This window comes from Hemitrygon akajei, chromosome 19 (assembly GCF_048418815.1).
Source record: "Hemitrygon akajei chromosome 19, sHemAka1.3, whole genome shotgun sequence".
Lineage (NCBI taxonomy): Eukaryota > Metazoa > Chordata > Chondrichthyes > Myliobatiformes > Dasyatidae > Hemitrygon > Hemitrygon akajei.
In genome coordinates, this window is record NC_133142.1 from 48496538 (window position 1) to 48511603 (window position 15066).

The 15066-nt window shown below is 36.7% G+C and overlaps 1 protein-coding gene across 2 annotated transcripts in view; it reads right to left on the reverse strand.

The window, feature by feature from the left end:
• Positions 1-15066, reverse strand: part of edem1 (ER degradation enhancer, mannosidase alpha-like 1) — a 35850-nt gene that overhangs the window by 16960 nt on the left and 3824 nt on the right. For both annotated transcript variants that reach the window (XR_012102168.1, XM_073072449.1), the window contains exons 2-5: positions 9876-9948; positions 2806-2909; positions 1648-1819; positions 470-653 (exon numbers count right to left, since the gene is read on the reverse strand). Coding sequence is in view for 1 of the 2 variants with exons in the window: in XM_073072449.1 (XP_072928550.1) it covers positions 470-653; positions 1648-1819; positions 2806-2909; positions 9876-9948 (533 nt within the window). In the remaining variant the exon portion in view is untranslated. The remainder of the gene's footprint in view (positions 1-469; positions 654-1647; positions 1820-2805; positions 2910-9875; positions 9949-15066) is intronic.

The following is a 15066-nucleotide window of genomic DNA, read 5'->3' on the forward strand; positions in this document are numbered from 1 at the left end:
AAAAGGTTGGAACCTTTTATGGAACCCCTGCTCTACTGCAAGACCCATATCAGGATCAAGCTATTTCGAGCACTCAACTGAAAACAGCAAGAACTGACAGCTGCTGTATTGCAAAATTTTAAGATAACTGATACCATAAAAACATTTTGGCATAAAAGTATAATGCATCTTGCAATTTCTTACTTCACATTTCAGTCTTTGTGCAGCTATTAATATTCCCCAATTTCTTTCAACAAGGAACAGTCAGGCAGGTGTTGATCACTTAAAAAGGCCGTCCTTAAAAATGCCTCAATCAATTATTATATTATCCAAACTGTGACAGATTTAAATGAAAAGACACCATAGAGCAGTGTTTTTTCCCTTCAAATTTCAAATTCAAATTTTAAAATGTTGACAAAAAAATGTGATGGGCTACCACTTTATTTTACATTAAAATATAGCTTTTGTAGTTTCATGAGAAATGGGTTACCTAGGAGTCCCGTCTCATCACTTCTCAGTTTCCAGAGAGCTCTCACTGCTTGGCGAGCTACCCATTCAAAAGTAGAATCCCCAATGAGGCGGCTAAGGATTCCAAACTCCACAAGCAGAGAACCAGCTCCAGCAGTGCAGGTTTCGTTCAGACAACTAGAAGGCACGCCCCTCTTTAAATTCACCTGAGAATTTTTTTTAGAAAGCAATATATAGTTTATACAAGTATTCTTTATCAAGCTGAAATATAATTTAAGTCAACAATAACAGGTGAAAGCGATACAAAAAATAGGTTCATGTTGGAAATATGAAATAGAAACAATAGTGTAAATGCCAATTAGTAAGTACCAGTGCTGAGAATTTTGGAATTATACTTCAGGTTGATGACTGTCCATTGGAATAAGCCAATTCCAATAGAAAGTTTGGTTACCCAAAAATATTGACTGGAATGTTGTCCTAAGGAATACAAAGTGTTGTCAGTACATGAACTGCTGTTCTTTTGCTCTGTATTTCCTTTCTATCTGATTCATCTTTCTCTCTCTCCGCCTTTAAACAGTTCCTTTCTTATATATCCTTCAGATGGAACCTTCAACGCATTCTCACAGTTGCCACTGGCTCTTAAACCATTCACTGCCATTGCTCTATGCGCTACTGCAAACATTTTTGTTCTCTTCACTCTGGTATTATAGCTAACTGGAAGATTCCCACAAGTTGTGATCTTGCAGTGACTTCATACATCTCACAAAAGAATACAAAAGCAGCCATGATACTGTATAGAAGCTACAGGGTAGTTCTTTGATTGTTCTAATATCTCTTGAGCTCTCTAGAACACATTTGTTTTCATTTCTGTTCTCTCTCCCATAAATTTTCCCCACCCTGCAATTAGGAATCAAGCATATTAAGCTCAATTTCATCAATAATGTCTGAAGAGATAAAATTTCCCAATTTGACTTCTTGTGGCCTCTGAAAAATAGAAAACAATGCTGATCTCCCAACAGCAACATATGCACCTTTTGTACTCAACATACAGTAATAAACCATAGTTAACATCTAAGAAATATCCTTAAATTCAATGTTATTAAATAGAAATCCAATAGCATAACATAAAAGATAAATAATTTTATAGCTATTTACAGTTCTAACAAACTACCTATAAGCTAATCATTAAATGGCACATACCCTTGGATGAGGAATGCCAGTTTTGGTGTTTTCAAATGCTGGCAACAATCTTACAGCCAAATCACGAGCTAGGTGAAGCAATTCATCATCATAGCCCTCTGGAACCATGTTTCCAAATGGCTGAGCAGGATCCATTATAATCATGTGAGCAGAAAGTAGGCTTCCTAAAATCCTGTTTCAGAATAAACATGGTGTTACACAACTAGAAACAAGTGTTATGAGAAAAAGAGGGAGGCAGATATATGCCTACCCTGGTGCTTGCAATGATTCAAATTCAACAAAAGCAGTGGATATGCATCACCAAAGGGAAGGAATTTTGATGTGACAAATTCACTTTTAATAATTTCTAGTCAATACTTTTAACCACTGAGCACTAGCTGCCAAAAAGGCTCCAATACTTAAATCTCGTGATAAGTCTTCATGGAGAAGCCAAGAAACCTAGATACTAACTGCGTAAGGTACATAATGTGACTTCAACTAAAAGTTAATGGATAAGAAAATAAATCAAAAAAGTTATTGGAATATTGATCTTCAACATAAGGAAACTGAAATGCGAAGGGAAGACGTTATAGCAATCCATACAAGGCCAAAAGACATAGGAATAGAATTAGGCCATTCAGCCATCAAGACTGCTCCACCATTCAATCATGCCTGATTTATTTTTCCTCTCAATCCCATTCTTCTGTCTTCTCCCCAGAGTCTTTCAAACTTTATTAATTAAGTACCCATCAACCTCCATTTTAAATGTAGCCAATGTCTTGGCCTCTACAGCTGCGTGTGGTTACTTCAGACTTGGACACCACATCTCACAGATGCATCGAACTTGAGAGCAATACATAGCAGATTCATCAGAACTACATACATGAGGACAAATTATACAGGTAGATTTTGTAACTTTGCCTTGCATTCCAGATTAAGCAATGATCCTGCACTGATCTAATAGATCTGTTTACAAATAGTTGAATTCAATTTCACAGAACAGAAAATCTAATCCTTTGCTTAAGGAAATTAGAATTCAAGGTCATAAAATGAAACTTTATAATTAAATCAGTCAAAGGCTTGTTAAATTTGTGTTAAACTGTAACTTACTTTCTCAATGGATTAAGGGTCGATTGAAATTTTGAGATTTAAATTATAGAGATCAGATCTATGGCTTACCTGATAGTTGCTTCAAAGACTTGCACAGTTGAATCTTTATTAAAAGAGACAGTGGTAATCACGAGCTTCACTGCTCTTTTGAATTCTGAAGCATTGCCCAAAACCTACAGAGTGAAAAGAAAAATATTGCTGTTGTTTAAAAATAATCATTATGAGTTCTACTATTTCAAAACAGAATTAGAAATGTGCTCCAAATCAATCTTTTCATTTGCCAAGGACTGACAAAACAATTCAAAATAAATAGCTGGGAATTTCCATTAAACCTCTTGTTTCTTTGCATATTAAGCAAATCTAGCATTAGGTTGAATATTTTTAAGGGAAAATACAAAACTAATCAAATTCAGAATACACAAGTCATAACAAATAAAATCTCATCCACGCAGGCCGCAGGTGGGGATATGCAAGATAAAAGCATTAAGTAAAGGATCTACAAATGATTGATTCGGAGTCAGAGGGCATTTAATAATGTCAACCACCCTAGATGGAAAGATACTTTTACTTCCAAACCCAACCGGCTTTTACCCATTGTCAAAAGAAAAAGACAACAAAACTCCTCTTATTAAAAGGTGTGATAATTTGCACAAGTAATAGAACTTGCAACAACAAAATGTGAGAGCTTAAGGGCATAGAACAAGATTATCCTGTATCAAAATAGGAATAAAAAGACTTCACATAATATGCAGACATTGAAATATTAGCATTCCATCAGATTACTTCTGCAATTATAACCACTGGAACAACATAATGAAATTTCAAATTGACCAATGCATTTAGCTCATAACTTGTTTCCTCTCAAACTTCTCTGCTCAGAAACTTTGACTTACTAACATGGCACGTTGTGAAATCCAATAATCCACTAACTATGAAAACTATGAATCTGTTCAAAAATCCACAACCAGCATACTTTTCTTTCAGGATGCTTTGATATCATACTACTGTATGTGGTTCACTTTATTCCTCTTGGGGAAAATTACCAGGGGTTATTGTATCATCAACATCATACATAAACAAACAATTTACAACTTGTGTTATTGTGGGCATGTCCTGATTGAGGAGTAACGTTTTTAACAGGTCAAAACCACCACAGCCACAAACTTTGCATGCTCAGCTGCAGTAGGAAAATAAGTTGGGTTAATAATAACTGTCACCAACTGGGAAGTGTTTTGACAAAATCAGCAAATACAGATTTTATAAACTTACAACCAAACAGGTGGGCAATCAACATCTAAACATAGATCTTTAAAGACTGAACATCTTTATATACTGTTTTATCAGTGAAGGAAGATTTCTGATTGTCATTAACGTTAAAAGTTGTTTTATCTTTAAGATAACCAAACTCAATTTCAAAACTCCGCAGTTAAGAAACGTGCAATTTCCTGTCTTGGTTGATTGTAGTTAGCCATCAGATGACTGCCTTACTTTTGAGAAAGGGGCCAGAAAATAACAAAAAAAATTCAGAGATGGGTACTGTAGTAGCATCACAGATGGTGCGACACTATTACAGCACAGAGCAGAGTTCAGACTTCAATTCCAGCGCCATCTGTAAGGAGTTTGTACGTTCTCCCCGTGACTGCGTGGGTTTCCTCTCACAGTCCAAATATGTACTGGTTAGTAGGTTAATTGGGCACCTGTCATTTGGCAGGTGTTAAATAGGTGGGTTCTTGGCAGTGTGGCTCTTTCATCTCTAAATAAAAATACAATAAACAGGTGCCAATTGCTCCTTCACTTACTAAAATGTACATCACTGCCCCACTGGTGACGCACAAACTTCTGAATATGAAGACTGCAGAATCAATTCAAAGTCAGAACTTAACTCTAACTTCATACTCAGCTTTATCACCATTGTATATGACCAAACATAGCCCTCAAAATCACACGCCACTAAGAATTTATTAACAAGCAAGAAATCTGTTTCTGTAGTCATTTTCTGTGTACAAACTAACTAGGCCCCTGCATTACAATAATTGACTGTATTTCGAAAGTACAATATTCACACAGATTGTGAAAAACACTATGTAAATAGAAGTCTTCTTTTTAAAGTGGGTTTCCAAAGGCGTACCAGATAGTAGGTTAATTGGTCATTGTAAATTGTTCTAGCTGCAACAAAAATGCCTATTTGCGTACTCTAAATTCAATTTCTGCTGCAACTCAGACCTTCTGCTTGAACAGTTTGTGCCTTTTCGAAGCAGCATTGTTTTATAAGAATTACACAATCAGCAATTTAGCAACTAATAAATACAATGAAATTTGAAAGCTGCTCCAGAAAAACTACATTCAATAAATAAAGCTATATATTCAATTCATAAGGCAAGTTTCCAAAAATTGCCTTGATTCTAGTAATTCTCCTTTGACACTCGTCACCAGTAATTTGCTACGGTCTCAGGTAGACACTTACCCTCAACTGCTGCTGCTCACTAACCGGCTGCTTCTAATGCTCAGGTTGGAGCCCTGCCACTTGAGTAAACTGGATGACCAGGCATCACAAATTAATTATCGTGGCCAGTTATTCCCCCCTTTGGTTCGCCAATAAGAAAGCAATCCTACAATCCAACAAAGACACAAAAAGAAAAAAAAAACATCCAAAATATTGCTGTTACATTATTGAAGCACGGTAGGTATGGTTAGCCCTGCCAAACATTTTCTTTACACACCAATGTAAATTAATGATTTTCACCTATGCTGTTTCTTTTGAAAGATTCAACTACAGTTCCACAAAAAAATATATTATGGAGTCATCTTCAGGTTTAAAAAAAACTAACATTAGCAATTGAAGTAAAAAAAATCATGAAATAAAACTTAAGGCTTTCTTTACTCTTATGCATTCCTGACAAAAAAAAGACAAACATTTATGGAATTTATTTTTGGAATTAATGATCAGTTAAGTCATCTATGGCAATGACAGAAAATAGTTTATTTCTAAAGCAGCCAATCACACTGTCACTACTATGGTACTGAGCAAAGATGCCCTCAGTTCTCAGCCTGTTGAAATTGCCACAAAATTCATTTACATTGTCTGAGAATTTAAAATTATCTACCAAGCATTCAGGTTCCTAACTAAGCACAGTGTAATTTCAACAATGTTCCTGATGAGAAGTTTCAAACATTGCAACCTCACAACTGTTATTTAAAGCCACTACGGTTACCTGAACTTCATAGCATAACTGAAAGATAGTGTTTTTCTGATGATCAGACTTGATACAGAACCTACACCATACTGTCCTATGTGAACACCAGCATTACCTTGCCTTGCTGATAATTCACCTGCTAAAGGTTCTCAATTACCCCATTAAATTCATATAAACAAATTTTCCACAGTTGCCTTCTGCAACAGGGAATGATATTATTTCTGAGGGCCTCTGAAGGCACAGGAACAAAGTAACAAAGCAGATGAATTAGTAAATATGCACCAACAAAACTGTCACATTTCCATTAAAGGCACTAGAATTTCCACGTAACGATGGATGCACCCTATGATTATGTAATAACCACAATTACTGCTTGATTCTTGAGATTTCTTAACCCCATTAAAAGCTCTGAGAAGCACTCAATAAGAAAGAGGGCTGATCTTAAGACACAGATTTTTTTTAAAAGGGCTTGGCAGAGTAGATGTTTTACCTGGCAAGAGTACCTGACACCAGGTGTCACTGTCTCAAAGTAAGGGGTCAACTATGATGAGAACAAACTGCTTCACCCGATGGTAATGAATCCTTTGAACTTAAAGCACCAGCTGTTTGGTACATTCAACAGAGACTGATACAGTTTTAGATGGTTAGGGATTCAAGCTATAGGCTTAGCATAGGAAAATGGTATGGCAGTAAAAACATCAGCCACCATCTTACACAATTGCTGGGGAAACTCAAGGGGCCAAGTAGCCCACTCTTGCTTCTTTTTCTTATGCAACTACAAATGTCAAATTAATTATGATTAACATTATTTTCACAATTAAGCCATTCAACAAGAGATCAACCCAAAACATTATCTTTACTTCTCTCTCCACAAATACTATCTGACCTGCGTGTTTCCAACATGTCCTGTTTTTATTTCACATTTCAGAATTCACAACATTTGCTTTTTGAGGAGCATGTATACACTCAATGAATTAACAGAGATTCAAAGATTGAATACAAGTAACAATGAAGTCCTTCGTGTCTTCAACAAATTCCTACATGACTGAATTTATATAGGTCTAAATATTCCAAGTAATTTTTTTTTAAATCAACATTCGCAAGGTTAACATAATTACTGACTTATGACAAATTTCATTTAGATAAATATGCTTTTAATTAAGGATTTCTCTGAGGAAGATTTGCAAGCATAACACGTTCGGGAGAACTACTTTTAATAATGCCATGTCATTTTCTAGGTGTAGCAAATATTTCACTCTTTCATTCTTGGAGATAAAGCACAAAGTTGAAATTTACTCAATTGTTCATGGCAGGTGGTACAACCTGACAGATTCAAAACTATGATGTAAATTATCAGATTTGCACCGGAAAACAGCTGCAGTCAGAAAACACTTGTCTTGCACCTGAAACCTGCAAGCATATCGCTTTTTAACTATCCCACTCCACTGTACATACTGCAACCTCAAATTCATTCTATCAAGCCATTTAACTTAATTTCATTTCAGAGTATGCTGTATTGCTAAGGACAATTTGCCTCAAAGCTTCGAACAATTTTTCTAAGTTATCAGAAATTACAATAGTCAATGCCAAGCAGAACAACGACAAACAAGGCAAACTTGTTTTTCACTTCACAGTAGTAGTGGAAAATACAAAACTAATCAGACCTATCTAATTATTAACAGAGATCAAAATAACTACAAATTAACTTTGCGATTAACCATAAAACAAAGTAACTACCGAATGTACTACACGTTCAGAAGGGATAATATAGGCAAACTCAGCCTTTATTTGAAACAATATAACGGGACAAAAAACCTTCAGTGTAACAAAGCACATAGGTTATAACAAAGCCCTATTATCAAAATACTTCTCAAACTGGGAGGAAACATCTGCATTCTGAGTATCTGTGGTTAAGCATTCAGTGGGACTTTCCAGTTCCTGTGCATGTGGGCTGACAAAAAATATACAGCAACTGGATAAAGACTGTCAGTAAATCAAGTTATATACTCCAGTTACAAGGTCAATTTTAATCCATCTATAATCAGGTTTACTTATGGTAAATTTGCCAAAGTTGTCCTTAATCCTGCAAATTTGGTACTAATCCTTTGTGATTATTTGTGATCATTGGCATTTACAGATTTACACAAGAAAAAATACTTCATAAAACACAAAGAAAGATACTCAATTAAACTTAAATATATACAGCATCTCTTCAAGATGCACTGCATTACTTATGTCCTCATACAATATTTTTAAAAATCCATTTAACCTAGACCTTTCTAGCCTTGAAATCACTGAATTAGCACAATTGTAGCAATCATCAAAAATTAGAATTTTTACTTCAACTTCATATTACATCAAATTTTCTCCACAACTGAACATTCTGAACACTGAATAGCCAGTCCAATTGCCTATCCTTTAATCCAATAATGTCTAATATTGGAATGAAAGAGAAATTCAGGCTTAACACAGGCAAAGAGAGACAAAAAAAGTTAGAACTTAATCTGAAAAAAATTTGTCGGCCAGCTGAGTCTGTAAATTTTTGTACAAGTCTTGGAGTAGCGACTACTCAAAAGGTTAATGAGTAGTCTTTGGGGCACTGCAAGTCTGTATCTTTATTGATGTTGTGCTGCACGCTTGAGTGCCTGGTGAGGGGTGCCAATGCTTTTTTGCTGGTGGGGGAGGAGAAGTCACTGACTTGTTGCTGCTTGTGCGTGGAAGGGGACAGTTGGGGGGGGGGGGGGACTATGGGGTTCTAATAGTCATTCATTCTTTGGGGCACTCATCTGTTTTCATGGATGTTTGTGCAGAAAAAGTACTTCAGGATGTATATTAACATATAACATTGTATACATAATATTGTATACATTTCTCTGACATTAAATGTACCTGTTGAAATTAAATAATGTATGCAGCATGGTAGATATGATGTTTGCAAGAACTACACAAATAATCTATCAATTTTCTTGCATTAATTGATATATTATTTGAATAGCATTGTTTTCAAAATAATTGGATTGAGCAAGCTGAAATCTCTCCTCTGTAGTAAACAGGCGCTTCCACCCACCAGTAATGGCTAGCACCACACACTCATTGTTTCCAGCCGTTTTTGCCCATCACTGATTACAATTAGAAACATTATTAGCCTATAAGCATTTAAGCCGGTGAAATCATTGTTTACATGTGCGGAATTTCATCACAGAGCAGGATTCTGCAGTTTTAATAATGTTATGGATTCAATAAACAAAACATCATCACTAAACACACAATAAGAACTTCCATGCAAACACAAACTATTAACCTATTTAGGTCTGCAACAATATACAAGTTTCTAATAGGAAGCTAAAACAGAAAATGCTTTGAGTATTCAGTAAGTCAGTCAGCATGTTTGGAGAGAGAAGTAATATTGTATCCTAACCTAATATTGCATTATAGCCTGTTATGGAAACGCCAGTGCCCATGAACAGAAAAAGCCTATGAAAAGTAAAGAATACAACCCAGTCGATCACCGGCAAAGCCCTTTCAAGCAATGAGCACTTTTTTTTCTTTTACACATTGGCTGTTTGTCAGTCTGTGTATGTAGGTTTTCATTGATTTTATTTCATTGTAAGTAATAAATTTACTTTCAACATTTCAAGTCGATGTCTTTTCAACAGGTGTTACATTAAATGTGTTTTTCCCCTCCAGATGCTATCTGACTTGCTCAGTACTTCTATTTTGTGTTTCTTTATAGATTTCCAGCAAATGCTCTTTTTTTAAAAGGTGCTAATTTAATTCATGATAATGAAGTGTGAAGTATAGTTTTCCCATACTACTACATCAATAAAATTCTGTATAAAATGTATCTGGAAAACAAAAAAAATTGGAAAACTAAGGTGAATGCACAATAAAAATGAAAAGTCCCACAGAGCAAAGTAATTATTAAATCAAACATCTGTCACTCACCGCCAGGGTATCAAGTGCATCGATCAGTGTTAAAGAATAGTTCCCAAGGACATCATTAATGTTTATGTTTGAACTAGAAGGAAAACAAAATTAATTACAAGTTCCAAAAGCAAAATAACTCAAATTGGGATTAGAATGGAAATACAGTGGATTCCGGTAAATCGGGCCATCAGTTAATCAGGGCAGTTGCTTATTTGGAACAACTCTTAAAATACAAAAACTAATCAAGGAATAAAAGACCTTGGTTTCTTTAACATGGAAAAAGAGAACTGTTACAATCATAGTGAATGGGATCTAGTAAAATGTTACCAGATCCCATTCAGAATGAACAAAATGGACACGAGAAATTGTACACAAGGATTTAAACTGCAAATTTAACAACTTGTGCTTGAAGACATGCATAAAATTCATCAGGTTGCCTAACAGCAATAACTTAAACTATAAAGATATGAATTTAAAGTAATTTGTAAAATGTATCCCAATTCAATGTTATACACCACTCTATGTGAGTTTTGAGAGTTCTTCTGGGTCACTATTAGAACACACATTGTTCACATGGAACTAAAATGCAAGCTACAAATGCCTTAATGAAGTCAAATGCTTGCTTCTTTCCTGCTGTAGAAATGCAAACAAATTGCCGAGGCTTTTTACTATAGCTGTCTGATACAACTGCTTTACAGAAACATACGGCAGTGTAAAGTTAGGCTTTCAAGTTATGGCACATGGTCAATAATAATTACTGTTGCTCTGTGGTAACATTCCAGTTGCGGGTTTGAAAAGAACTGAATCAGTAAGAAATAAAATAGTAAGTACTGGAAAGAAAGAGACTAACAAAATCAGCAAATTAGATGTGGATCATTCTTCAAATGGGAGATTTTATGAAAGGTCTGCACTTGAGAAGTAAACACATTTATTCACTCCATAGATTCTGACTAACTTATTGAATGTTTCCAGCATTTCCTGTTGTGAGGTTTCATACTTCTTCACAACTTTAAACCACTCTCGTCACTATCTTGTCCATGACCCACTACTATCATCAAATAATGAACAAAGTAATTAATTGTAACTTTGCCTGAATTTTAAGTAGTATCTCTTCTAGGAAAGAAATATATTTCATAAGTTAACAAGTATAACTTAATTTAAATATTCTAAAATCTCCACATGCATTCCAATTATTAATTTGGTTAAATTATATTTTAAGTCTATATTTACCGCTGCAAAAACAGTAATGAACAAAACCTTCCAATGAAGATGTTTTGTTCATTATGGTGGAGGAACTCAGCAGGTTAGGTAGCATCTGTGGAGGGGAATAAACAGTCAAGGCTTCAGGCTGAGATCCTTCATCAGGACTGGAAAGGAGGAGGACAGGAGCCTGGTGGTGGTTGGGGGGAGGGGGAGGTGCTGGAATACAAGCTGGCAGACGATATCTGAGGCCAGGTGAAGGAGAAAGTGAGTATCTGGGGGAGGATAGTTTGATGTGAAAGCTGGGAGATAATAGGTAAAAAGCTAAAGGAGGAATCTGAGAGAAGGCAGCTGTAGATCACGGAGAAAAGGAAAGAGGTTGTGGAACCAGAGGGAGATCAATGGCAGATCATTACAGTCGTGGAGGAGAAGAGATGAGAGGCTATCAGAATTGGGGAAAAACAAAAATGATCAGGGTAGGGTTGACTCAGAGGATGTATTTATATCTCTCAGTAACAGCATAAAATCTTAATAGAAAATAATTTTTTTTAAGTTCTAACCTGCTGTATCCCAGACTTTGAATAATGAGCACAGAACTGAGCTACAAAGGATTGTCAGTATCTATACTCAACAAGAGCCTGTTCCATGCCATTTCACCAAACTCAATCTGTGCAAACTCTTCTCACTTAACCAGCAATCCACCACGGTAGCATAGTGGTGAGTGCAACACTACTACAGCTCAAGGCATTCCACAGTTTGGAGTTCAGTTCTGGTGCCGTTCTGTAAAGTCTCTGCACATCGTCCTGTGGGTTTTCTCCGGGTCATCCAGTTTCATCCCACAATCCAAGTAGGTTAATTGGTCATTGTAAATTGTCCTGAGATGAGATTAGAGTTAACTGGGTTTGTCAGGGTTTCTGAGCCAGCATGGCCTGAAGGGCCAGAAGGACCTACTCTGCATTTTATAACTAAATAAACAAATAAATATTCCTTATGCTTATTTTTTTTTCTAATGGATGGCTTCATTCAATTAAACCTTAAAACTTGCCTATTTTTAACTTTTTACAAAACAGAAAGGAATGCCATTGACAGTTAACATATAATCATATCTTACTTAGTTTTGCGAATTCTACAAGATAATAGTTAGGCTAATTGCCTGCACATGATAGGAGATCTCAAAAAATGTTGTACACAAAAAGCTGCAAGAGAGTAAGTCTCCCTAGTTCTGATGGAATCATGGGGAGAAAATTGAATTAACAAAAATTAAATATGCCAAAATAGACTTAATAATTAGAAAAAAACAATTGAAACTTTGAAGAGGTTTTTTATGAAGAGGTTACGAGGAAAGTTGACGAGGGTAAAGCAGTGGATGTTGTCTATATGGACTTCAGTAAGGCCCTTGACAAGGTTCCACACAGAAGTTTAGTTAGGAAGGTTCAATCGTTAGGTATTAATATTGAAGTAGTAAAATGGATTCAACAGTGGCTGGATGGGAGATGCCAGAGAGTAGTGGTGGATAACTGTTTGTCAGGTTGGAGGCCGGTGACTAGTGGTGTGCCTCAGGGATCTGTACTGGGTCCAGTGTTGTTTGTCATATACATTAATGATCTGGATGATGGGGTGATAAATTGGATTAGTAAGCATGCAGATGATACTAAGGTAGGTGGCACCGTGGATAATGAAGTAGGTTTTCAAAGTTTGCAGAGAGATTTAGGCCAGTTAGAAGAGTGGGCTGAACGATGGCAGATGGAGTTTAATGCTGATAAATGTGAGGTGCTACATTTTGGTAGGAATAATCCAAATAGGACATACATGGTAAATGGTAGGGCACTGAAGAATGCAGTAGAACAGAGTGATCCAGGAATAACGGTGCATAGTTCCCTGAAGGTGGAATCTCATGTGGATAGGGTGGTGAAGAAAGCTTTTGGTATGTTGGGCCTTTATAAATCAGAGCATTGAGTATAGGAGTTGGGATGTAATGTTAAAATTGTACAAGGCATTGGTAAGGCCGAATTTGGAGTATTGTGTACAGTTCTGGTCACCAAATTATAGGAAAGATGTCAACAAAATAGAGAGAGTACAGAGATTTACTAGAATGTTACCTGGGTTTCAGCACCTCAGTGACAAGGAAAGATTGAACAAGTTAGGTCTTTATTCTTTGGAGTGTAGAAGGTTGAGGGGGGACTTGATAGAGGTATTTAAAATTATGAGGGGGATTGATAGAGTTGACGTGGATAGGCTTTTTCCATTGAGAGTAGGGGAGGTTCAAACAAGAGGACATGAGTTGAGAGTTAGGGGGCAAAAGTTTAAGGGGGAATTTCTTTACTCAGAGAGTGGCAGCTGTGTGGAACGAGCTTCCAGTAGAAGTGGTAGAGGCAGGTTCGGTATTGGCATTTAAAGTAAAATTGGATAGGTATATGGACAGGAAAGGAATGGAGGGTTATGGGCTGAGTGCGGGTCAGTGGGACTAGGTGAGAGTAAACGTTCGGCACAGACTAGAAGGGCCGAGATGGCCTGTTTCTGTGCTGTAATTGTTATATGGTTATATGGAAACGAGTCAGTTTTTTTGCAACATCAATAAAAGCAGATTCCAGATTTCTAGATTGTTTACTTTGTCTATACTTTGGGACATAAAATCATTCGCTATGGTAACCACACCTTCATGGTATTGAAGAGGGCAAATTAAAGTTAAAATTTATTGCCTTCTACCTTGTTTATAATGGTACAGAATTAGGATGTCCCACTCAATGGCTGATTTTGATGAGGTTGAATCATTGGTGTTTATAGTGAAGTTGAACGTTACAATGTTTAGAATACAATTGTACAGGTATCAATGGAAACAATTGCTAGTCAACTTCCAAAACTACTCTCTTAAGACCACTTGCAATGAAACTGGCAGCCTGTATTCTTATAAGACAATGATGCCTAAGTGTTAGGATTTTAAATGCAAACAAGTATTTTTCCAAGACTGGTTTTACTTGAAGTGAATAACATTTATGGAAGTTTGTCAGTATGTGTGGATGTCCATATACTAGGTGTTCATAACCCAAGGACAGACTGTATAGTGCAGAGGACAACAGTAGATTTCAGATAAAATTAGACTTTTTAAAAAATTTGATGATTTATATTGCCAGAACTTATTTGATATTCAGTAACATGGTGTCACTTTCCATCACAATGGCTTTTTTGGGGCCAATCAAAGGTGTTATAGTCTTTTTTTTAATGTAATTTTTATGATTGGCAAGACCCTTCTGGACATTAAGAACTTCAAGTACTGCAGTTCTAGCCCATCAGTGAGCTGCTCATTGGTGAAGAAACTGGACTTGGTACAGATCGTGCCACTGCCTGCCTCTTAAGTCAGTGTGACAGCCAGTGATCACCTTTTGACTGCAAGACCCTGTTGAACATAGATAATGTAGAATACTACAAATCTGATTCACCAAGTCATTGGTGGACAGAGGGGGAGTTGGGTGGCCTTGGTTATTGAGATCTAAGCTGCAGTATTGTCTGTTTAGCTCCGCCCAAGAAACAGATGTCGGAGTCAGTGCGCTCCACCGGAAGCAATGCGACGCGGCTGGAGTTGGTGCTTCCCGACTCCCCCCCCCGGTGTTTGCTCAGCAGAAGACAAGTCGTATTCTGTTCTACTGCAGATTGCCACAACGTTCATGGGACTTGGATTATATTTTTGCATGATTCTATTTTACTGATACCTTATATGTGCTCTATCTGCCTTGTACTGTGCATTACCTGCAAGCCTACTGAGCTCCAAACAGTCCTTCAACAGGTGAGGCAGCATTTCACCTGAAAATCCGATGCTCCCAATGTGTCCTCCTACATTGGTGAGACCCAACACGTTGGGAGACCGCTTGATCAAGTGCCTCCACTCCATCCGCCAAAAGCAGAAATACCCATTGGCCAACCATTTTAATTTCTTTCCCCATTCCCATCACAAAATGTTGGTTCATGACCTCCTCTTCTGCCACGATGAGGCCACTCTCCAGATGGAGGAGCA